Source organism: Engystomops pustulosus, chromosome 4 (assembly GCF_040894005.1).
Source record: "Engystomops pustulosus chromosome 4, aEngPut4.maternal, whole genome shotgun sequence".
Lineage (NCBI taxonomy): Eukaryota > Metazoa > Chordata > Amphibia > Anura > Leptodactylidae > Engystomops > Engystomops pustulosus.
The window spans coordinates 22,548,372-22,574,699 of NC_092414.1; the positions used below are offsets into that span (position 1 = coordinate 22,548,372).

Genomic DNA, 26,328 nt, shown 5'->3' on the forward strand with positions numbered 1-26,328 from the left:
TTCCTCCTCCATCTCTTGTTCTGGTTTCTTCCATTTTGGTATGGACCTCTACGCTATCTTCCACCTCTTTCTCTCAGTCTGGTTTCTTCCTCGGCTATACTCTGCATCTTCCTCTCAGTCTAGTTTCTTTCCCTTTGACTCAGCATCCTCCGTTATGATCTGCCTCTTCCTCTCATTCTAGTTTCTTACCCTCTTTAGCTTATTCCCTTATCTTCTGCTTCTTCCTCTTGGTTTAGTTTCTCTCCCTTTGGTATAAACCCTTCCTCTATATCCTCCACTTTTTCCAATCAATCTATCCTCCACCTCTCTGTCTAGTTTCTTCCCATTGGTCCGGCGGCCCCATTATGCTCCTCCACCTCTCTGTCTAGTTCCTTCCCCTTGGCCTAGCCCCATTATGCTCCTCCACCTCTCTGTCTAGTTCCTTCCCCTTGGCCTAGCCCCATTATGCTCCTCCACCTCTCTGTCTAGTTCCTTCCCCTTGGCCTAGCCCCGTTATGCTCCTCCACCTCTCTGTCTAGTTTCTTCCCATTGGCCTAGCCCCATTATGCTCCTCCACCTCTCTGTCTAGTTCCTTCCCCTTGGCCTAGCCCCGTTATGCTCCCCCACCTCTCTGTCTAGTTCCTTCCCCTTGGCATTGCCCCATTATACTCCTCCACCTCTCTGTCTAGTTCCTTCCCCTTGGCCTAGCCCCGTTATGCTCCTCCACCTCTCTGTCTAGTTCCTTCCCCTTGGCCTAGCCCCATTATGCTCTTCCACCTCTCTGTCTAGTTTCTTCTCCTTGGCCTAGCCCCATTATGCTCCTCCACCTCTGTCTAGTTCCTTCCCCTTGGCATTGCCCCGTTATGCTCCTCCACCTCTCTGTCCAGTTCCTTCCCCTTGGCCTAGCCCCGTTATGCTCCTCCACCTCTCTGTCTAGTTCCTTCCCCTTGGCCTAGCCCCTTTATGCTCCTCCACCTCTCTGTCTAGTTTCTTTCCCTTGGCCTGGCCCGGTTATGCTCCTCCACCTCTGTCTAGTTCCTTCCCCTTGGCCTAGCCCCGTTATGCTCCTCCACCTCTCTGTCTAGTTCCTTCCCCTTGGCCTAGCCCCGTTATGCTCCTCCACCTCTCTGTCTAGTTCCTTCCCCTTGGCCTAGCCCCGTTATGCTCCTCCACCTCCCTGTCTAGTTCCTTCCCCTTGGCCTAGCCCGGTTATGCTCCTCCACCTCTCTGTCTAGTTTCTTCCCCTTGGCCTAGCCACATTATGCTCCTCCACCTCTCTGTCTAGTTTCTTCCCCTATGGTGTAGCCTTCTCCGTTATCCTTCGCCTCTTATTTCTGATCTAGTTTTGTCCACTTGACTTAACTGGAGGCAAAGAAACTGGTGGAGGATTGTGGCACTGTGCAGCAAGGGACATAGTTTAGCATTAGGGGGGCTCAAAGACATAAATCAGTTTGAGATCCCAAAATATCAGCCATTTCAGGGAACCAGAGAGGGGAAGGACGATAACCTGCAGCCCCCTCTCAACCCCTTGGCAATGGCTATCCCCACCACCCTCTTGGTCTACTTTGTACACTGTTGATATAACCTGAGGAGGTGGAGGGGTGCTGCTTAATAATGCATCACACTATGGGGTTTATTTTAGCATTAGGGGGTCCTCAAAAAGTAAACTTGCATGAGGCTGAAAATACCAAATCCTCCCCTAACTTGAAAAGACTAGTTGTGTATCCCTTCCAAACCGCTGAATTTTTGAAGAATTTTTGAGCTTTTTCATGAAAAGCCATGCTGCCTCTTTTTAGAGTAAAGACACGCTATTGCTTATCGTTCTCGGACCTTCAATGGTTTACGTTATGTTTATATTACCTTCAGGGCTTGAAGCCTGATACACTGTTAATTGTTCATTACCCAGTTGCACTTTCTCGGCAGAACAGAGGCGGGGGAATGAGGTCTCCGGGTAGCGCCAGTCTTATTAGTCTAAGGTTGTCAGCATGAAAAGGTGGTCTGTCTGTTCCGAGCCATGATTAATGTTATTCTATATTAGAAGCATGCTCCGGCTTTTAATCTAGATTACTATCACGGCGCGGGCGCACCTGTATAATTACAAGTAAATGGCTATTGTTATTAGATCCGTGTCACCCTGCTGGCATTCTCCAGTCAGGAGCCACGTCTCAGCGGATGCCGGGCTGTGAGTGTTCTTGGCGGGCAGAGATCTGTGTAGGTGAGTGGCAGCGACATGCAGGAGGCTCCTGATCTCTGGACCCGTAACGACATTCTGTCAGGAGTGCCATCTTCACAGCGGTGCCGCCTCGCCACGTGTAAACAGAGATTGCTTAATTACGTAGGTCATGTCAATTAGGGTGACCTTTGCATTTTCCCGGAATTAATCACGTTCTTCCATGCTCGGGAAGGACTCTCGGCTTCATAGGCAGCGCCATTAAGTCAGCAGTCCCAGATAATTCCATAATAAATGATTTAGAAGGTTACAGCCAATGCAAACAGCGGCACAAGTCTCCTCGCCGTCTTCATCATATCCATGGCAGGGAAGGAGCCTAATGTCTGATCTGATCACAAGGCTAATGACCTGTTTATTACAAGGTGTTAACCAACATAAAGTGAGATCGTATCGCTGCATGTCATGGCGGGGTGTGCTGTTGGTTCATCATTGTCTGTACAATGGAAAGATGGCACCCAATGAGTGTGCATAATCTGAAGATGCAATGATAATGATAATAGGAGGGTACAAAATTAGTCAAAAGCAGGGACGTAACTTGAGGCGGTGCAAAGGGTGTGGTCACAACCGGGCCCAAGATGCTTACGGGGCAAGTTGTCACGTTCCCATATAAGAAGACTAGTGTTATAAATCAAAGATTACAGTCAGGGGCCTGGCACAGGTTCTGCACTGGGGCTTCAAGTTATGCCACCCACTTTTATTTTAGAAATCAAAGGCGATATTACATATCTGACACTCCAGTCAAGTAATGAGTGAGTGACCTATCTTTGAGGCTGTAACATGGCGGCCATCTTGGATCTAGGATATGGTTTTCCAATGGGAAGGAGGTCATGTAGCATCAGAGAAGACCAGGATTGTCTCAGAAATAGATTGTCACAATCATATTTGCAATATCTCTTGCGGTTCAAAGTTGTCTCCACAGAGATTCTCCATTGGTTCTCATATGCACCTTCAAGGATTGGTCCAGCACCTTCAGATCTGTGTTCAGCACCTGGGACAACACATCACGTAGCTGTGCATCCCAGGGAATGTTCCTGATTGTTGATAACTTTTGAAACACAAGAGAGATCAATCTGATTGTGGAAATCAATATCTGAGATAATTCAGGTCGTCTTTAATTTGCTACATGACCACCTTCCCAATGGATAAACTTGCTCTTGATCCAACATGGCAGCTTTCAAGATGGCGGCCATGTTCCAGACATAACCAAATAGAAAGGCCACTGAATCATTACTTGCTAGGGTGTCCGATATCCCATTTTCCCTTTACTTTCTGAAATAAAAGTGAGTCTTGGGACTTTTGATCACCACTGCACTACATTAAGCAGTCATGGTGGTTTGAAATGAGTAGACCTGATGTTCGCAATCGGGGTTCAGGTTCATCTGAGCAATCCAGACATATTGCTAGATTGTTGGCCGGATAGCCAATCCAGCAAATTGTTACCCCTGTAATTTTGGTCCCCCTGGCCAATCTTAGCCATGACTAGTTGCTGGGGGCAAGAATTTGCCATATTGACTGTTCAGTCACCAATCCAGCAATATGTCTGGGTCGCATGCGAACGTCAGGTCCGCTCAGAGCAGTGTGAGGACAGGGTTCCAGTTCATTTGGAAAACTAATACTAGAATATCAATCCATTTTTCCACAGTCCTGCTGCTATTAACAACCTCTCCTAAGTTTTGATGTGGTTAAATCTTCTGAAAAGTTCCCCTTTAAGACCTACAGCAGTGTCATATACCCTCTGTTCTCATATATGTAAGGGCAATGTCACCATCATATATCTCATCATATATAGGCCCCCATAGTATCATATATGACCACCATTGTATGGATGGCGTAACTTATCAGTCCTATATTCCAGTGTCGTCCTCATATGGTTTGACACATGAGCCGCCCAGGACTCTCCCTAAGCCACCCTCTACCCCCCGGCAGATATACATTAGTGGATGCCAATGAGGGCACATTCCTCTAGATTTCACACCCTATGTACAAAGCGCATAAAGCACCAGCGAAAAATTCCCACAGTTAATTTTGGTCGCAAAGCAGTAACAGACTTTAATGTTACATATCAGTGAGGATCCTACGAATATTCTGCGGGGGATTCCTGAGCCGCTTTATCTGAAAACAACAGGCTGGCACCGGAGCAAATAATTATAAACACTGACACAGCACCATGCCGGCGCAATGTAAATATAACCATCTGCCCACCGCGCCGCTCTGTGCTTCACACCCAAACTCTCATCTTCATATAGGATAACTATGTATACAGGGGCCAAACCACAGCCCTAAAGTGAGAGGGATAATACAGAAGGCCACTCAGGTCACACACAGGATTAGTGACCCCAGTCTTGTGATCAATGGAGGTCCCAGAAGTCATCAGATCATTGAAATACCTCAGTCTGGGGTATATATGGGGTGCTCTATACTGTCCGCAGATGTCAGTGGAAAGAGGGATTGGTAGATAAAAAACCAAAAGTGAAAATAGATAAATGGATAGATAGATAGATAGTAGATGATAGATAGATAGATAGGTAGATATGGTTATATAGATGATCTTCAATATTTTCTAGATATATAAATAGATAAATATTGGGTAGGGAGATAGATCTTAGATATTTTCTAGATAGATAGATATAAGATAGATAGGGAGGTAGATTGATGATAGCTAGATAATACAGATAGGAGAGATAGGTGAAGCCATTTGATGGATTAACAGATAGATGATAGATGTTTGATAGATATTAGATAGCTATATAGAGATAGTTTTAGACAGATAGATGATATAATCCTGTAGATAGATATGAGGTATATATAATAGATATGAGATAGATAGATGTGAGATAGGTAGATGATAGATAGATAGATAGATAGATAGATAGATAGATAGATAGATAGATAGATAGGAGATATATAATATATATGAGATAGATAGATATGAGATAGATATTAGATAGATAGATAGATAGATAGATGTGAGATAGGTAGATATTAGATAGATAGATAGGTAGATATTAGATAGATAGATAGATAGATAGACAGATATGAGATAGATAGATAGATAGATAGATAGATAGATAGATGTGAGATAGGTAGATATTAGATAGATAGATAGATAGATAGATAGATAGATAGATAGATAGATGTGAGATAGGTAGATATTAGATAGATAGATAGATAGATGTGAGATAGATAGATAGATAGATAGATGTGAGATAGGTAGATATTAGATAGATAGATAGATAGATAGATAGATAGATAGATAGATGTGAGATAGGTAGATATTAGATAGATAGATAGATAGGTAGATAGATATGAGATAGACAGACAGACAGACAGACAGATATGAGATAGATAGATAGATAGATAGATAATTGATAGATAGCTATAAAGAGATAGATATGAGATAATCCTGTAGATAGATAATCCATCCCTATGATATACAATGTATTGTGTTGTATGTCCCTGTCTCCCTGATGTGACTGGTATCAGATGCAGCAGAGAATATGACATTGTATCCGCTGTATTAGAATTACATCTCTGTCTGATAGAATCTCTGTATCATGCAAAGAATCTGGAGGGGAAGGTCTGTGACTGACAGATCAGTGAGCCGGGTCATGAACCTACCTTCTCTCAAAGCATGCTGGGATTGTGGTCAGATCCCTGGCGATGATACTGGCTGTAGCAGGAGAATGTCCTCAGCTTGTGTATGATGCATTCAGAGAAATAAGCAGCATGTTCATGTATAGCGGAAAGTAGAACATATTTTTAAAGCAACTTGCAAATTACTTTTGTCACTAATTTTGTCACGAATTATAATAAAAAAATTCAAGTTTCCAACAAAAATGTCCCTAGTGTCTGAATAAAGAGAAACATAACCCCATTGGAATCCGGGACTTATCTGTATAACGCTGTGAAATATGTTGGCAATATTTAAAGGGAACCTGTCACCAGGAGACCCATTTTTAGCACTCCCCCAGTCCCCACAGAGCATAGTGCATACACTGCCAAAGTGTTTTTGTATAAAAAATAGGTTTTACAGAAAAAAAAAAAAATTGTACCTTGCTATGTGACTAGGCACTCGTCCCCTGGGAGTGGCTGGAAAGGAGAAGTCCCCCCTCCATCCTTGGGAAACTGCTCCTCCATGTGACCTTTTCAAATAAATGAATAACTCCCCTCACTCGGGATTGGCTGTAGAGGAGCAGGGGGCGTTGCTAAGAATGCGATGGGCGGTTTCATATATTTGAAAAGGTCACATGGAGGAGTGGTTTACCAAGGGTGGTTGGGAAACTGCTCCTTTCCAGCCACACCCAGGGGACTAGTGCCTAGTCACACAGCAAGGTACAATATAACATATCTTTTTTTCTGTAAAACCTATTTTTTATACAAAAACACTTTGGCAGTGTATGTACTATGCTCTGTGGGGACTGGGGGAGTGCTAAAAATGGGTCTCCTGGTGACAGGTTCCCTTTAAGCAACACCCTGTGCTACAATAAATTATTGGAAGATCCACCTAATTGTCATTGAGATTCAACATGCACATACATTGGAGCCACTAGTCAGAGCCCTCACAGTAGCAGTAGACGGGCCTTCCCTTTCACTATGTAGACCCTCCTTGGTTACAAAAATTACAAATGTTTCTATGTTCTATGTTTCTAGAAACTTTACAGACATTTCAATAGTTTATATAACAACAGTTCCAACAGTATATATGTTGACAACAGTTCCAACAGTTTATAAGTTTACAATAGTTTATACATTTACAACAGCGACAACAGTTTATAAGTTTACAACAGTTCTAACGGTTTAACAGTTATAACTGTTGATATGTTTACAACAGTCAAAGCAGTTTATACATTAACAGTTACTACAGTTTATAAGTTTACAACAGTTTATACGTTTGCAACCGTTTCTGCAGTTTATACATTGACAACAGTCAAAACAGTTTATATATTAACAACAGTTTCTAAGTTTACAACAGTTTATACATTTACAACAGTTTATACATTTACAACAGTTTATATGTTTAGGACAGTAAAATTGTATTTTAAAAAATGTACACATTTGCTGCTGGAATTCAACCAAAGAACGGTTAAAAGTAGAAACGTCAAGACAGATCCCTAAGTGACACTAGGCAAGAAAGCAGGCCCCACGGGCAGCAGACGTGGGGTCAGTCTGATGACCTCCTATGCGTGTCCCTCCTTCACGTGGCACTCTGAGCAGAGAACAGTTACATTGATAGATTTACAAAGGGACCCGGGAAGATTGCCAGACTACGACAAAGTCCTCTGCCCTGGCAGCTGAAACATTAGGTAAGTGATCCATTAGGCCCAGTCTATTGGTCTCTCTCTCTCTCATATCTCAAGTGAGGTGATTCTAATTAAATGAATCTGCATGTCAATCTATTGGTGATCAATCACATCAGCCCGGTCGCCCGGTGATCCCCCACCCGCCGCTCCTCTAGTGCCGGGAGCCGGCGGCTGACAGCAGCTGATAATGGAGGAGAGAGTGCAGTGTCAAGCTAAGTTAATTAGTCAACATAATAGGTGGATTATAGAGGAACCGAGCAAAACTGCAGGACTGTGTACGACGGCACGAGGTGCCAGACAGGGTGGCAATTAACAGATAATTATTATATTTGGGTGTAAAATGAATAAACACATCTCCCAGAGCCTCCTCCACTAATTTGTCTGGAAGTAGAGGGCACCAGCGCCGGGCCCCTTCCCCGCTCCCGTCATCGTCCTCTATACCGCTATTAGGCCATTGTCATCAGCGGAGAAGATTTTTTACCACAGAACATCTTGGGTTTTTTTTTCTAACTTTATTAAGTATTTAGAGGAACAATTGTCGTCATTGTAATTTACCCGCAGACGTTGGCGTTTTTATCTCACTTATTTTCCCGGTGTAATCTGTTTCATTGTTGAGCATTTTTTATTACATTTGTGATGCCACAACATCGCGGCTGGGTTAACTATTTCCGATAAATCAGGCGAGGCTCGCAGTTTTATGTCAACGAATGAAATAAAGCGCAGGAAGCGATGTATTTTCCGTCAACCAGGGTCTTCTTTCAACTCTGTTTACAACAGAGTAGGATTCGGCAGGGACTTTTTTTCCCTGTAGGATACAAGTAACATCTTTTGTAGTAGTGACAGCAGAGATGCCTCCGTATCAGGTTTACTCTCCTACTACAGTAAGGAAACATAGGTAAATGTAGTATGGATCCTATGTAGCTGTCACAGCATAGATATAAGGGCCAAGATGAGGGTAGGCAGAAGAGGCAGTTGCCTAGGGCACTATGGGGTGGAATATCGATGATATGTACATACATTTATGAAGGTTACAATACATGCACACATATGACATGCATATTCAACACCCTTCACCCATACATGTGCTCCTCCTTGAATATGGCTCCTTCACCATAGATCAAGGAGGTTAAATCATTACAGTCAACAGTAGGTTAGAGCATCCATGAAGCGAGTTGAGCCTCTTGCCTCAGGCAGCATCACCTGCAACAAGATGGGGGCAGCATTAGGGGCGTCATCACTTGCTACAAAGCAGAACTTGACAATTATAGTGGGGGACACACAGGGGGTCATTTACTAAGGGCCCAAATAGCTTTTTTTCCGTCGGGTTACCCGAATATTACCGTTTTGCGCCGATTTTCCCTGAATTGCCCCGGGTTTTTGGCGCAAGCGATCAGATTGTGGCGCATCGGCACCGGCATGCATGCGACGGAAATCGGGGGCGTGGCCATAAGAAAACCCGACGGATTCGGAAAAACCGCCGTATTTAAAAACAAAAAAGTGTCGCTTGACACGCACTTACCTGCACCCAGGATAGCTTGGTGAACTCCAGTGAACTCCGACGGACTTCAGCGCAGCAGCGACACCTAGTGGACATCGGGCGCACTACCTTGAATCGCCGGAAAACCCGAATCCTCCACAGAGAACGCACCGCTGGATCGCGACAGGACCGGGTAAGTAAATCTGCCCCACAGTGTCTGCATGGGTGTTAGACATGGCGTGGAGAACCCTCTTAACCTGATATATTATTACTGGATGGGGTTGTGTGGGCGCTGTTCTATAGTCCAAACAGCAGAGAGTTTAGTTTCACCGCTGGGTAAGGGCCATATATTTTGGTTATAACCAAACCACCTCTACAGGATCTTCTAAGAGATAGAGATCCAACTTTTTGCAGGTTTTGTTCCACCATTACGGTTATGCACAACCTACAAACGTTTGAGGGCCTCTGAATAAAAGGTCCTCCAAAAAGTTGCTGTTGACTGAATACGATTTCTCCCAAATGCCCCATACACATGTATTCTGGGCTCAGCCATTAGGAGACGTCTTTGCTGATGACTTATCTCCAAGAATCTGGTCTGATAGAAAGTTATGAGCCTCAGATGAATGGCCAGTCCCTAGGAGTCACTAGAAGGAGCACCTACAAATGTTCCACATGTTATTTCATGGATATGTTACGAAAATTCCAAAAAACTTAAATGTCCTCGGCACCATCTTGTGCAGAGAAGTCTAAGTCATCCATCTTTGTATGTCTTCACAGGTTGTTGTGTCCACTACAATCAATGTGGATGGACATGTGCTGGCTGTATCAGATAATATGTTCGTCCATAACAACTCTAAGCATGGAAGAAGGGCGCGCAGGCTGGACCCCTCGGATGGCACCCCTTCGTATCTTGAACATGGTAAGATAACATTGTGTTACATGGCTCATCAACCTCAGAGCACGTAGAACTTGTCAGAGTTTGTAACTTAATGGTCCAAAGTATTCCTGCTGATTTCACTCGTCAATCCCAGCCAAAGGGTTCAATCAATATCCATAGATTAGGTGACATCTACGACTAATGGGCTGATATTTTACATGGACAAATAGACAGAGCCAAATAAATGGATCAAATCGGGACCATAGGCAAAGTTTGACACTTCCTGTTGTAATTTGGTATTACTCCCCTTTAAAGGGATTTTCCAGCCACATCAAGTGTGGCATCAAGTATCCTGCAGATTGAGGATAACTTGCTAATTGGCAAAGGTCTTAGTGATTAATCGGAATGGGGGGTCCGTTGTGCCTCAAAGGGATGGAGCAGCCTTTTATGCTGGAACTAGGGGTGAACTAATACGGCCCTGGGCTGTGTGAATATTATAGCCCCTATAAGTCTGAAAGTTAGTTCCTAAATATGGTACTAGAATCAAGTTTTCTGGGGAATGTAGGATGCGTTCCTTCTGCTTGCGTTTCAGGGCCTTTGGGGGACCCTTAAAGGTCCTGAAGTGGTTCTTGTGTACATGTATATTGAGAGCATGAAGAGATGTATAAGGATTTCATGTGTAAAGGTCCTTCCTTGGTGGGTGGTTTGAGTGGCCATGGGCCCCCTAGATATGCCACTACTTGCTGCGGCTCCATTTAACAATTGAAGTCGCCCTGCTTGGCTCTATATCAGCACCAGAGAGATGAATAAAGCAGCAGGTACATGTGTGACTAGCACCTCATACACCCATATACCCCCCATCGCTCTCAGTGCCTTTAGCAAGAAGTAGTAAATAGAAATTTGAATGACAACATTATAAGACTACACGTGGTTACAATGTAGTCTGTTACCATGGATACACACTGTTGACACACAGAAAGATATTTTATTGCTTTATTAATTGGTATTCATATCCATTTTGGCAGCCACACAAAAAAAATCTATACTATATATTTTTTTACTATCATCCCCATAAATTAGAAGTGGAAGAATAATTTAGTACCTTGCCCTAGTTTTGATTGCTTCTTCGGTGAAGTTTCCAGGTATATTTGGGGCGTAATGAAATCCGGTAACTACTCCAAATCACAGGGCTCATTTACAGCAGGCGCAGCAGCGCACAGATCACATCCCTTCCCCGGTGACTGAAGACTTTAGTCTCATCCACAGATAGTGCAGGACCCCTCCGATCTGCCGGCTGCACTACATTATTATTCAATGATTGAATATGCTACAAGGGGAAGCAGGGGAACTCGTCACCCTGACAGCATTCCGGGGAGAAGTGACTAAATTACTTTATGTACCATTAGTGCTAGCAGCTACGCTGAACTCTCTCCCAGTGTTTATGCAAATGAAAGCGAGCAGACTCAAGAGGTCCTGGCAGGCAGAGAGGAGACTGACAAGATGTTAAATGTTCCTCTTTTTAAATGGCCGGTTCAATTTATTTCGCTCTGCCTTCTGCTGGTGAGGATTTCTTTATCTCCGCGCTCAATATTAATACATTTACATCAGACAAATCTTTTCTTCTGGTGGCATCCAAAGTAATGAAATAAGATAACAGTCAGGAGGTGGGAATGTGGACGTGTATCGGCCTCGTGTCAGATGAACTCGATATCGTTTGGACCTTTTATTTATTTTGATTGAATTTTTGCTCACAAAGTTCACAGGTTTACTGGTTACATTTTTTTGTCCCATTCGGCCACATATCATTATTTCTTTCTGTACATAGTGTCCTATCTGCAGGCAGCATGTTATAGAGCAGGAGGAGCTGAGCAGATTGTACATAGTGTCCTATCTGCAGGCAGCGTGTTATAGAGCAGGAGGAGCTGACCAGATTGTACATAGTGTCCTATCAGCAGGCAGCATGGTATAGAGCAGGAGGAGCTGATCAGATTGTACATAGTGTCCTATCAGCAGGCAGCATGGTATAGAGCAGGAGGAGCTGAGCAGATTGTACATAGTGTCCTATCTGCAGGCAACATATTATAGAGCAGGAGGAGCTGAGCAGATTGTACATAGTGTCCTATCTGCAGGCAGCATATTATAGAGCAGGAAGAGCAGAGCAGATTGTACATAGTGTCCTATCTGGAGGCAGCGTGTTATAGAGCAGGAGGAGCCAAGCAGATTGTATATAGTGTCTTATCTACAGGCAGCATGTTATAGAGCAGGAGATGCTGAGCAGATTCTACACAGTGTCCTATCTGCAAGCAGCATGTTATAGAGCAGGAGTGAAGCTGATTGTATCTAGTGTCTTATCTGCAGCTATCATGTTATAGAGCAGGAGATGAGAGGATTGTACATAGTATCCTATCTGTAGGCAGCATGTTATAGAGTAGGAGGAGCTGAGCCGATTGTACATAGTCCTATCTGCGGGTAGCATGTTATAGGGCAGGAGGTGCTGAGCAGATTGTACATAGTGTCCTATCTGAAGGGAGTGTGTTATAGAGCAGGAGGAGCTAAGCACATTGTACACAGTGTCCTATCTGCAGGCATCATGTTATAGAGCAGGAGGAGCTGAGCAGATTGTATGTAGTGTCTTATCTGAGAGGCTAGTACATAGTGTCCTATTTAGAGGCTGCATGTTATAGAGCAGGAGTAATGGTACAGGCATTACATAGTTTCCGATTTGTCGACATCATGAAGAGCTGAGCAGAAAGATATATAGTTTTGTGAAACACTACAATATTTTCCTTCAGTGCCATCTCCTGCCTCTGGATTGTGATCCTTAGACTTGTCCCATTGTTGGTTTTATAATGAGTCTTGTGAAATTGTGTGTACACTACAACTACACACGTTGGATCCAGTTTGTTTTTGGGATACTTAAGGACATATTGGATCTGGTATCATCAGCGCTCCTGTGCTGGTGATGTCCCTGAATTTGGCAGAGAATGGCCCTGTGCCCCAGGGGTCTACACTTCTGGGCCAGGATAAGGGTCTATAGCTTACCGTAGTTTAGTGCTGGGTCATGACCTATCCAATTTGGTTTTTTGCATTGATGTATCACATAAATTGAGTGTTTTTGGATATTTTTGAACCACAAATATTTGTTTGACCCTGAACTAACTTCCTCCACTACATGTCAGGGTCTGGAACACTCAAAAAACGCCCTTTTGACCCAAATAGAATATTTTAGTTCCAAAAGAAGTGACATCCAGCTGTAACTTTTATACTTTTTTTTATGTACTTAGGAGATTTTTTGCAGATAATATTCTCGCTTCTCGCTCTCTGGCTGCATTGCGACAGACCAAATATAAGCCTGGAGAGCCTTAACGCCACTGGAAACATAGGATAATGGAAAAACAGAATGGGGAAAAACATTTTTTGGACTCCAGCCTGGAGTCTCATGGGGTCTGTGTAGAAGTTGGAATCGTGTCCTGGATCCACCCAGAGACTAAAACGAGACCACTCCGGCATCAGCGGCCTGTGTTTATTTGTGTCATACACGCCCTACATGTAAGCGTGCCCGGAGACATGAGCGCCATATATACATACTGTCCCCTTAAATGTATCCCATATGTCTGCTCTGTACAGGGATATTCCCATAGAGTGAAACACTCAGTCCTACTAAGCCTTTGCATCATTAATAATTCCTTTATTTATATAGCGCACACATATACTGCAGCGCTGTCCCCATGGGGCTCACAATCTACTTGCCATAATCTACCAGTATGTTTTGGATTGTGGGAGGAAACCAGAGGACCCGGAGGAAACGCACGCAAACACGTAGAGATCATACAAACTCTTTAGACATGTACAGACCCTGGGATTTGAACACAAGACCCCAGCGCTGCAAGGCTGTAATGCTCACCACTGAGCCACCGTGCTACTCATAGCTGGGTGATTTGTTTTATATTGTTCCTATTCAGTGTTTTTGGCTATTTCTAAACCAAAATCAGTCCAGTATAGTAATTTTAGTCATGATATGTTCATCTCGATGTGTTTTATAGGCTCCATGTATAGAATTGGAATTAGAGGTAATCCGGAGCATATTAAGGAGCACCTGAACCCATCGGGAACACTGTTGGCACAGCCAGGTCTGCGGCACATGTGGGCAGCTGCTGCCGTTTGGCACCGGAGATGAGTTAGCGGATGATAGATGACTACTCGCAGTCCCACTGAGGTCATCTGCCAACTGTTCCTGAGCAGGCCTGGCGTCATTTTATTTGGGTGTCGTGCTCGTTTTAGGCCATAAATGAGGAAAAAAAACACGTAATAGCGTCTTAAAAATAAGTTAAAATGGTTTTTGCACAGATGCATTTAAACATATGTGGTGTCTTTATGCAAAGTATAAGTCAACAAGTAGATGACAATAATAAGACTCCTCCTCTTTCTTAAAGGGGTTGTACAGAACTAGGGTTTTTTGTATACCCAGAGTGGTAAAAATAGCAAACATGATATACTCACCTCTGGAGGTGACTCCAGTTACCTCCGCTCTCTTTTAATAATAATCTTTATATATATAGCGCCGTCATATTCCGTAGCGCCGACATATACAAATATAATATTACATTACACAGTACAAACAGTCATATGGAACAATAGGCATGAGGGCCCTGCTCACAAGAGCTTACAGTCTATGAGGAAGAGGGTGACACAAGAGCTTACAGTCTATGAGGATGAAGGGTGACACAAGAGCTTACAGTCTGTGAGGATGAGGGGGTGACACAAGAGCTTGCAGTCTGTGAGGATGAGGGGGTGCCACAAGAGCTTACAGTCTATGAGGATGAGGAGGTGACACAAGAGCTTACAGTCTATGAGGATGAGGAGGTGACACAAGAGCTTACAGTCTATGAGGATGAGGAGGTGACACAAGAGCTTACAGTCTATGAGGAAGAGGGCGACACAAGAGCTTACAGTCTATGAGGAAGAGGGTGATACAAGAGCTTACAGTCTATGAGGAAGAGGGTGACACAAGAGCTTACAGTCTATGAGGATGAGGGGGAGACACAAGAGCTTACAGTCTATGAGGATTAAGGGGTGACACAAGAGCTTACAGTCTATGAGGATGAGGGGTGACACAAGAGCTTACAGTCTATGTGGATGAGGGGGTGACACACGAGCTTACAGTCTATGAGGATGAGGGGTGACACACAAGCTTACAGTCTATGAGGATGAGGGGGTGACACAAGAGCTTACAGTCTATGAGGATGAGGGGGTGACACAAGAGCTTACAGTCTATGAGGATGAGGGGTGACACAAGAGCTTACAGTCTATGAGGATGAGGGGTGACACAAGAGCTTACAGTCTATGAGGATGAGGGGTGACACAAGAGCTTACAGTCTATGAGGATGAGGAGGTGACACAAGAGCTTACAGTCTATGAGGATGAGGAGGTGACACAAGAGCTTACAGTCTATGAGGATGAGGGGTGACACAAGACCTTACAGTCTATGAGGATGAGTGGGTGACACAAGAGCTTACAGTCTATGAGGATGCTGTTAGTATACAGTGCTCAGTTAGTGTTCTGTTACGGCTCACCCTCGCAGCTCAGTAGTGGCTCCGTGGCTGTCAATGTGGTGTCACTTCTGAGCCTCCATATAGAAACAGATGCCCCTTTGAGAGGGCAGTATACCACAATTTGTTATTTTTTATACCCCCAGGGCCTATAAATACAAAACCTTAATCTCGGGAAACTCCTTTAAAAGTTTTTTTTAGGTTGTTAAAGGGGTTTCCCATTATATACTCTCATGCTATATCTCCAATTATACAGTTATTCCCTTATTACTAGAACATGGGCCCACAAGTGTCCCTCTGGTGTGCCATATGAATGGAGGGCTAGTATGCATACTCGACCAATGCTTCATTCATTACCTTGGGACAGCCAGAAGTCCCATAGAGGAGAATGGAGGGCTGAGGGTGCACCTGCAGACCCACCAGCAATCAGACACTTATACCCAGGGGTTGATCACTTATACTTAGTGGTAGATCCAAATTGATATTGATGACTTACCAATTCATTATCAAGCACAGCACACACATTTTGTTGTGGCTGTGCCTGGTATTACAGCTCGTCCCTCTACACTTGTAATAGCAGTCTCAACTACTACAAGCTGTTCTTTCGAGGTTCTGGAAGTCCGACCCCCACCAATCTGATAGTAATGACCCATCCTAAGGACCAGAATGTGGGATGTTGCTTTATGACACTTCGGAATGAGTTGCAAGGACAATATTTGGCATTACAGTCAGGTATAAGCAAGCGGCTCCGGGATTCGGCTTTGATGGTGATTAAATAATGAGACATATTCTATAGGGTACTTAGTACATCCTAATATATAATACCATAGAGTGTGTGGATGTAATAGGATATATAATGATCCCGGCCATTATCCTGCAAATTAAAAAAATCTTCTCCTCATTTCCATAATCTTGAATTAATGTATAAAAAAAAACCTGTTTAGTTCAAACATTCAGTAGTCTGGCGATATCATTACGGAGGCCCCCTGCAGCTTGCGACAAGGGTACCAGATGGATTGGAGAGTGGGTTAATCCTATCACAAGGAATCTTATATGACCATCTGGATAATCCCGAGCTCAGAATCAATGGCGGTGAAAGACAAGACAGAGGCCAAGATTAGCACACACGCAGCACTTTCCAGGAGGGCTGTTCATTTCCCCCAGATGGGCCGCTGTCTATTTTTGTAAGAGACGGTCAATATCGCTGCGTATTCTAGACCGGCGGCTGCTGAAACGGTTAATAGGCTTACACCCTCCGTGAGTCTTGGAAGGATATGTTGTAGGAATAAACAGAATTATCTCAGAAACATGGAAAAATAATGTCTGTTTCTTATAATCTGTCACCGCAAATCAGCCGTCATATGACTCAAGAGGGATCGGAGACGTCCTGTAGAGGGCGCCGCTTACGGAATATCTCATTTATGAAACATTCCACGCACATCCTTAAAGAAGGTCTTCTGTTCTCATGACAGTCCATGCCTTAGACCCTGATTTTTAGTTACAGATCCATAAGTTGTCCTCAAGTTTAGCAAATAAGGAAATAAGATTTCACATTATTTGTTTCCCTGGTGGTCTAGGGTGGGGATAGGTAAGGGACACTATTTGTGCTGATTGGGAAAAGTAAAGGGACTAATATTTGATTCCTAATGCCTCTTCTTTGGGGGTCTAGAATAGCAGAGGAGGCAATATATGATTCTCTGGTGGTCTAGTACAATGCCCTCTCCCTAAGGCGTTACCAGAGGGGGCAAATATAGAAGGAGAGGGGGGAACATGAGATTCCTCTTTTGGGAAGTCTAGTATAGAAATGGCAAATGAGGTTTAATATGTGATTATCTGATAGTCTAGAGTAAATCCTCTACCTTGAGGGTCAGGGATTAGAGAGGGGTTTTAACATATGACTCCCTGATGGGCCAGAGTAATACCTGTTCCTAGGTGGTTGGCATATGCTTCCCTTGTGATCTACAATAATGTCCTCTCCTTTAATGGATTAGGATAGCATGGGCAGCAACATATGATTGAATTCTATGTTGTAAATCAGTGATGGGACCCCCACAGATCACGAGAATGGGGTCCGTTGTACCCCTCTTGCACTTGAGATGACCGTAGCAGCCAGTTGTGCATGCGCCAGCTGCTCCATTCATCTGTATGGCACTGACGGAGATACCCGAGCACCACACTCGGCCATCTTTGTCAGCGCAATACAAATGAATAGAGCAGCAGGCGCATGCACGACCAGCTGCTCTCTTTATCTCGAGCTACGATGGGGGTACAACGGTCCCCGTTCTCGTTATCCATGGGGATGCTATTATTGAGACCCCACCAATCAGCAAGTTAGGCCTGTCCTGAGCAAAGGCCCTAACATTCTATGACTGGAGAAACCCTTTAATGGTTATTTTAGATTCCCTGGTGGTCTTGTGTATAGTAAGATTTTAATATATGAATTCCTGGTGGTCTTGTGCAGACAAGGGATTTAATATTTGATTCCCACTCAGCAGCCGGCCATACCCCCCTTCACACCCACTTGCCATGGAGGTAGGGAAAGGGGGGAAATAGGTGCAATTTCTGGCCGTATACCAGGGCCTGCACCTATTCCAGGGTTTGTACACCAGATTTCTGCTGCATACGCGCAATAAATCACCCCAAAGTGCTTTAGAAAACTTTGCAAATGTTTGTTTTTAAAAATTGGTGCAAAAAGTTGAATCTAAACTTTTTGAAAAATATTTTTGGGAAAGCAACCACTATAAACTCGTGCTTGAGAAACAGTACAATGATGGCTGAATCTACTGTGACCTGTAGAGGGCGCTAACTAGACATGGGATTTAACCATTTTTGGATACATTCCCTAAAATTTGGAGTTTTATGTTGCTGGGAGTATAAACTTTTAATTTTTATAGTGGTTTTAAGGGGATGTGGCTCTGCGTGTGAACCATAGGGAAAGTGCGCTGTAATACAGGCTCAGGGAGGGGGAGATATTTGCCTCCCACCAGTTTTGGCATCAAGTTTTCGGTTTTATATCCAGTGAATCACCTTCCCTATTATGTGTTTGTTCCTAAGGCTCAAGTCGTTGATGTGTGGGACTGTGCCAACAACGGCTTGGGTACCCTGGTGGTCTGTGGGGGTCCGTACCCTTATTATACAGAGATGTGATGGTATAGATGTGTAAAACGCTACGGAATATGATGGCGCTATATAAATAAAGAATATTATTACCATAAGGAAGCTCTTGTCACAGTCATACATATTCATCCCTCTTCCAGGACGAGTGGAGGGGCTGTCATTGATGTTGTACAGAGTATCTTTCCCCAGCGTTTCCGAGGAATAATTGTCGGAATATAAGGGAGTCGCAGTTATCTCGGTAATTTGTCACCCATATTCGGAGCGGATTGTCATTTTTCATTGTGCTGCAGACAATGGATGTATGTATTATGACAATGTGGCTGGTAGTCGTATCTCTAGAGCGAAAAGCCTACAAGATCACCGCAAAGTAGTGGTCCCTAATAAAGGGCTTGTAAAAGGATCAAAAAACACGTCTACTTACTTCTAGATACAGTCTGTGGGTTGTGTCTAGTAGTGCAGCTCAGCTCCAGCAAAATGAATGGAGCTGCAATACCACTTAGCACCTGTGGACAGGGATGGCGCTGAAGCGTGCAACCAGCCTCCAGCCAGGTGCACATTTCTCTTTTCAGGCGATTCCTGCCCTGCTGTGAGCGTTTCTCCCTCCGGATATGCGCAGGGCCAAGACTTCGGACGAGTTCGCAGAGGGCGGGGAGCCGCTTGAGGTAGGGCAGGAATCGCCTAAAAAGAGTAATGTAGGCGAAGTTTTGATGACGTACCTGGCTGGAGGCTGGGTGCACACTTGACTAGTTGACCCCGAAGGACATGCCTTTACTACACCCTTATAAGGTATGTTTAGGGGTTTAACAGGTGTCCTGCTGGTGACAGGTTCCCTTTAAGAAGTGCCTGCATCACATCTGTGTTGCACACAACCCTTTTGTGGCGCAGCCGCACTAGGCACCACGAAACACAAATTAGGGGGCGTTCCGCTGCTCAGTCTTTGCCATGCAAAGTCCGACAGAAGTGTGGTGCGCGCGGCACCCCATTTTAAAGGTGCACCAAAAAATGTTGGTGCACTCTGTCGGAGCATTGCAGGGAGCACCAGATTCATAAAGAACGGGGCGCCAGAAATCCTGAATCTGGCGCCCCCTGCACACTACACAGGCAAACTGCACATAGTACACACTGCACTGCTCTTAGTAAATGTTCCTATTATTTTGGTTCCTCCAAAGCAATAAAATAGCATTGCTCCCCCTTCATATGAAAAATGGACAATTCCTCTAAGAATATAGAATTTTAAGTAATCAAATTAGATTGATGGCAACTTTTTGGAAAAATTTATTAAATTGTAATCAGCTGTAAAAAGCAATAAGTCCCTGCCTTTAGTGTCCGGGCAGTCGTGCAGCAAACGAGATATAAAAAGGAAACAGACAGGATCCTTCATTCTAAATTTAGCCGGCAGCCGTTTAAACAGTTTTAAATCTTCCGCTCAGAGAATGATCCGTCTCCGGCTACTAATCAGATGCCACGGTGTCATGAGCCCCAGACGTTGCTGCCCCATCCTAACATGAACAGGTGTGCTTAGGGCTGCCTGTATTTTTCACTTTTTTTTTTTGCTTAATTAAAAAAAATACATTTACCGTACATTTTTAAAAATAAAATTTAAATTTTTTTGTATTATATCTACACTTGGGAGTCATTTATCTTTACTTTTTTTCTGCCTTTTCTGAGACTTTTTTGGCGCATTGCAATTTTTGCGCCTTTTTGGGGACATTTTGAAACGTGCACTGTAGTCCGCCGGACATTAGTTTATCGTCAGTAAGATACATTTATCTTCAATTCCGGATGTGCTACATCTCGCAAATGACATTTATTTTTTCAAATTGTCTAAAATTTGCAACATTATTTATTATTAAGGAAAATTTAGAAAATGGAAAAAAGTGACTTGAGACATTTGTGGGACATTTTTGTGACATTTGTAACAAATGTCGCAAAAAAAAAGAAATCTAACAAAAAACATTTAACACAAGGAAAAAGTGGGCTCAGGGACCGATTTGGCGCTGAGTAATCTGTGCACGCTATATTAATAAATAATAATAATAATTATTATTATTATTATTATTATTATTTGGTGAGATTGATAAATACTCAAGGTAGCAGATGAAAAAAAGACTGGCAAAAACAAGCCAAAACAAACAGAGATAAGAGGAATGACCCCCAATACGGTTAACCAGACTGAAGTATGATAAGTCAGAAGATGAAATTTCTATTCTTTGTTTTTGAAATTTGAAAAAAATTGGGAAATTATGGTAGATCATGCCAAAATTTTTTACTTTTTTTTTTACTTTTATGAATTCATTGTACTAATATAGTAAACTGAAGAGATAATTTCATTATTTTCTTCCTCTTCCTCCCTGCTCTCTCTTCCTGAATTTTACATTTGCATCTATGGAGAGGGGAGGGTGAGATGAAAGAAATCTACAATCAAAATCCATCATGATAAACCTGTGGCTCTTTACTCATAGATCCAGATCTTATGTGTTATCCATGGCCTCCTTCCCTCTAAAATCAACTGTGACAATTATGTTAATGAGCCAGAAGGACTCTGCAGGTTGTTACCAGAGCCTTTCCATGCTGCAGGAGCCCTTCTGACTCATTAACATAATTTTTAAAGTCGATGTTATAAGGAAGGGACCATGGATAACAAATATAAGAAGATTACTACAGTCCTGGTGCCTGGATCTATGAGTAAGTGTCCCTGGTTTATCATGATGGATTTTGATGGTAGATTTCCTTTAAGTACAAGGGAGACTTTAGTTAATCTATAGCATCTACTGAGTTACTTTTTTCAAAGCAGAATGTAATAAAATATCACCTGATACATTATCTATTGCAACATAAAATTCTCACACTATAGTGCACAGTGGAGATGTCTTCCCCCTCCCCTCTCCATAGACTTTGCTTAAAGGAAGCTGAAATTCCACATTTCCCTGTTTTCCACTAGATGTTGCAGTTCTATGCATTATAAGGATTCCCAATCTATCAGATGTAGGATTTATTTCCGTTTACTAAATAAAGGTAGTAACCTTGAGATGCAGAATGTATTTTTTTGGAAATTTTTTTTTAGGAGTGTGATTAGTAAATGTGAGGGGGTGGCGGTGCCAATGATTGGACTGGGCGCATCCAATTACACATGGCACTTCACAGATACAGTTTCTCTGTTTGTGATTCCGATGCTCATAGCAAAGTTTATAAATTTTTATCTGTGCCGAGAATCAGCGGCGGAATATATAATCTCATGGCAATAACGACATCCTTCACAAGTACGAGGTGGAGGGGGTTTTATGGAGTTGCCGACAGTAAAAAGGACTGCATGGCACACATAAACAGGAAAGTTTGTTGGCCTGAATGGGGGGGATTATTATTATTTTAAGGAAATTTTTTTTTTTGGAACGGAAAGAGAAGATTTTACATTTTATTTATTTTGTGTTTTATGTGTTTCCGTGGTAATGTTCCCCCTAGCAATTATAACTTAGGTAACTAGATAGGTAGATACAGATAGATACATACATCAGTTTCATGGCATACAAGCTCTGATACATACTCCCTACATACATTGTGCTGCTCTGCACTTTCCTCATTTAGATAAATATGAAATATGGAGATATGAGATTGATAGATATGATACAGACGATAGATATGAGATAGATAGAAAGATAGATATATAGATAGACAGATATGGGATAGATAGATATGAGATAGATAGATAGTGTGAGAAAGTAAGAGGTGTTGTGTGGGAAAAATCTGTCATACAGGCTGATGAAATACATGTGGTAAAAGCCCTGGATTTGTCTGCAGTAGCCCAAGGGTTACTGCAGACATATAGTAAGCAGGAGAAGTCTGTTTGGTCTATGTTGGCCTCGCTAGCATAGACACCTTCGTAATGTCCGTACTGGGCCTGCTTATTATGGAGTAGGGTTAGGCTGGTAGTGGGACTCCTACTCCATCCGGGCTTCGGTCCAGAAGCAGTGGGAGATGCTCTACCTGGAGAACTGAAGGCTGGACTGTGGTCACACAGCAAAGGTAACTGAGTGCCTCCTGATATTATGCTGGCCAAAAGCGTGTGCCAGGCAGCCTGGTACCCGTATAGCTAGGTCCTGATATTGTATTAGGCAGTGCCTAGCCGGGCAGGATTTATTTTTGTGTTGCTTTATATGTGCCAAAACCAAGGCAGGATTTATGTTGTTTTTTGAAGTGTGAATAAAACACTTTATTTGGACTTTAACCCTGCATGTGTCCCTGCTTCCTGCACTACTACTACCAGGCATCTACCTGAGCAATTCCCCACAATAGATATATGAGATGGATAGATAGATGATAGCTATGATACATAGATAGATATGAGATAGATAGAAAGATCGATATATAGATAAAGATAGGAGATAGATATACATTAATCAAGTTCCCAGCTGCACCACTTTAGGAAGCTTAGTTTGGGTGCTCGCCCTTCTCAGTGGTTTTACTCTCCACCTCTTTATACATAAAAGTAAAAAATAGGCTGCACACCAAAATATAGAAAAGAGTGGGTACTTTATTCACTCAAGTGCTACGTCTCAGATCCCTTTTGGAATCAATTTTAAATAAGGCGCCAAAATCTTGAAGCATGAGAAATACGGAGACAAATTAGGCGCAAACCAGGCAACTGCTACACTGCAATCTCCGGCGAACTGCTGGAAAAAGGTGCAAAAAATTTTGTGCAAATACCCCAATGTGCTCAAAAAGTCACTAAAATACAACCAAAAAAGGCGCAGTAGACTAAGATAAATCTGCACCATGGATTCACAAATGCAATGAGGTGCAAACCAGGATTACTGCTACACACCGAACTCTGGTACACTTCATAAAGTCACAAAAAACCTCCATCAGACTAAGATAAATCTGTCCCAATATCATTTGTCCTACACAGTCTAGCACTGGCAGCACTGATTGCATAGGACACGACACGCCCCATTGACAAGCAATGTTAACACCCAGATGTCTATTCATTTCAATTTGATTCTCAAAAATTTATGTTTTATGGGATTGTGTTGTGTCTTGTGTTATACCGACGTCGCGTCCATGCAAATTTCATCCCTCTTACTGTTATGTTTATATCCGGATGCAGATTTACGACCGACCTCCTTTGTTCCCCCATTTAAGCCCCTTATTAATTTTGCTCTGATCCCGGCCCGGCTGCCTACGCAGTAAATATTACACGTCCCCTAGACAAAGTTCACATCCCATAAATGAAATGTAAACCGCTTAATCTGTTAGATTTTTCAGCGCTTGTCGGTATTTGCCTAACAAATCCCCGGGCTCGTGGCCTTTGATGATGCCTTGTAGGAAGGCTAACACGCCGGATCAGCTGCAGGAGAGACAAAATGACATTTACATGGCTTTCATAAGCCGTCGCGCTGAAGGGGTCCTTAACCAGGCGCGCTAATATTTAATAACGCGCACCAGCCATCACGGGTGGAAAAAAAAAAATTAGCATTTTTCCGGCTGCACGGCACATTTGGGATAAAAGCTTTTATTTGTGAAGTGATCATTATTTTAACAAAGAGGAGCTACTTGATAATTTCCATCTCAACTCTCCAATACGCTATTCAGGACGATTATGTTAAATTGTGGCTGTAATCATGTTATTGTCACAGATTGAAGAGGAGGGGGCTCTTCTCTGATGCTTTCACAAAAAAAAAAAAAAAAGACGCCACATTTATCCGGCGACTACCGGAAAATTATTTATTACTGTACTCGTGTCACACATCATTAGAAACCCCTTCTAGATCCACCTGGATAGTCAACAATGGCATGAAATCCGAGGCCTTGATTATCAAAAGAGTCATATTCTGCCTTCTTGCTTATTACCTGTATATACTCGAGTATAAGCCAAGGCCCCTAATTTTACCACAAAAACCTGGGAAAACCTATTGACTCGAGTATAAGCCGAGGGTGGGAAATGCATTGGTCACAGCCTCCCCATTATATAGCCTGCCAGACCCTGCCCCATAGTATATAGCCAGCACCTGCCCCCCAGTATATAGCCTGCCAGCCCATATCCCCAGTATATAGCCTGCCGGACCCTGCCCCATAGTATATAGCCAGCACCTGCCCCTCAGTATATAGCCTGCCAACCCATATTCCCCAGTATATAGCCAGCCCCTGCCCCAGTATATATCCAGCCCCTGCCCCAGTATATAGCAAGAACCCTGCCCCAGTATATAGCCAGCCCTTTGCCCCAGTATATTGCCAGCAGCGGGCTGTATAACTCGAGTATAAGCCGAGTTTGGGTTTTCAGCACATTTCTTTGTGCTGAAAAACTAGGCTTATCCTCGAGTATATATATTATTTTATATATATAAATAGTATTTTATAAGAGTAATTTAAAGGGGTGTTCTACTTTTTTCATATATTAAGCTTAAAGGTGTGTTTTTGTATGTGTATTAAATCAAAAGCTTTCAAACTCCCAACAACTGTTTGAGGTGTTATAAGGGACAGCGCCATATATTCTATAGTGGCCGTACCTAGTATTACAGCCAGAACTACGCCTGGTAAGCAGGTTAGGGGCCAGTTCTCTCACCCTTGAAGCATGACACCCTTAAAAACCTGACAAGTAAAATTAATAAGTAAAATAATTAATAAGTGGTGACCTTTTGGCTCGGTCTGAGCCTTTCTCAAGCTGCTGTATAAATCTTTCATACAAATGTCATTGTACAGTACATTTTGCATGCTGATGACATACCATATAATGTTCCGAGGTCAGTATACTAATGCATCTTCTCTTTCTCCCCATTTCTTGTCTTTTTGAAAAGCAGCTACACCGTGTATCAAAGCAATCAGTCCAAGCGAAGGATGGACCACTGGAGGCGCCACCGTCATCATCATAGGAGACAATTTCTTTGATGGCTTACAAGTTATTTTTGGCACCATGCTGGTTTGGAGTGAGGTAGGTGTCTGGAATGTAAGGTGTATCACTTTTTTCCTGGAGCCCCCCCCAGGTATATGTTGTCTTACAATGGATGAATGGTCTTCCAGATATTACATGGATGGATCCACCAAAGAGGTAGTCATTGTTAAGTATTTCCTCCTCTTAGTATTTCCTACAGAATGTTTCTATTTCCTTAAAATTATTAGGAGTTGACTTGATGAGACAACCTCTTTATGTGTTATGTTTGACCTTGATCATTCAGAAGGGTCTCATTGCAAGACCCCAATGTAATGATCATTCCTTTTGAACATTCCTTTTGAACATTACTTACCTGGGAGGGAGCTGAAGGTTATCTCCTATACTGATAGCACCTGGCTCTAGGGCCACATACTCCATGTCCGTAGCCAGTGTCGGATGGGCCCACCAGAGTACCAGAGGATCCTCCGGTGGGCCCTAGCTCAATCCAATACTGAACTCCAGAGGTCCATCAGAAAACAAAACAATTTGAAGGCTGCTTGAGTATATTTCCTGGGGGATAATGAAGAGTGGGCCCCCAAATTGATTTTCTCTGGTGGGCCCAAGGAAAACCAGTCCGACACTGTCCGTAGCACACAGTATTTATCAACATTTTAAAGGAACAAATAGGCACTTTTAACACCCACCCCTCGAACATCCTAGAACCAATGATATCATCATTTTGGGTGGGGACTACATAAACCCCCCCCCCCCCCTTTCGATCCGAATTAATTATGACATTGAGCCAAATTTGGGACAGAAAGTAAGTGGGATCCAGGCATCTATACCCTACCCCCATTAGTCCCTCAATAGGCTCCTCCGATTGTAGATTGCAATGATTTCTAACTAATAGTTAAAGTTATATATAACATGAGCGACA

At 43.0% G+C, this 26,328-nt stretch overlaps 1 protein-coding gene across 2 annotated transcripts in view; it reads left to right on the forward strand.

Annotated features, from left to right (window-relative positions):
• The window catches only part of EBF1 (EBF transcription factor 1), a 288,238-nt gene that overhangs the window by 225,363 nt on the left and 36,547 nt on the right, over positions 1 to 26,328 (forward strand). For both annotated transcript variants that reach the window (XM_072145484.1, XM_072145485.1), the window contains exons 8-9: positions 9,764 to 9,905; positions 25,321 to 25,451. In XM_072145484.1, the coding sequence (XP_072001585.1) occupies positions 9,764 to 9,905; positions 25,321 to 25,451 (273 nt within the window). The remainder of the gene's footprint in view (positions 1 to 9,763; positions 9,906 to 25,320; positions 25,452 to 26,328) is intronic.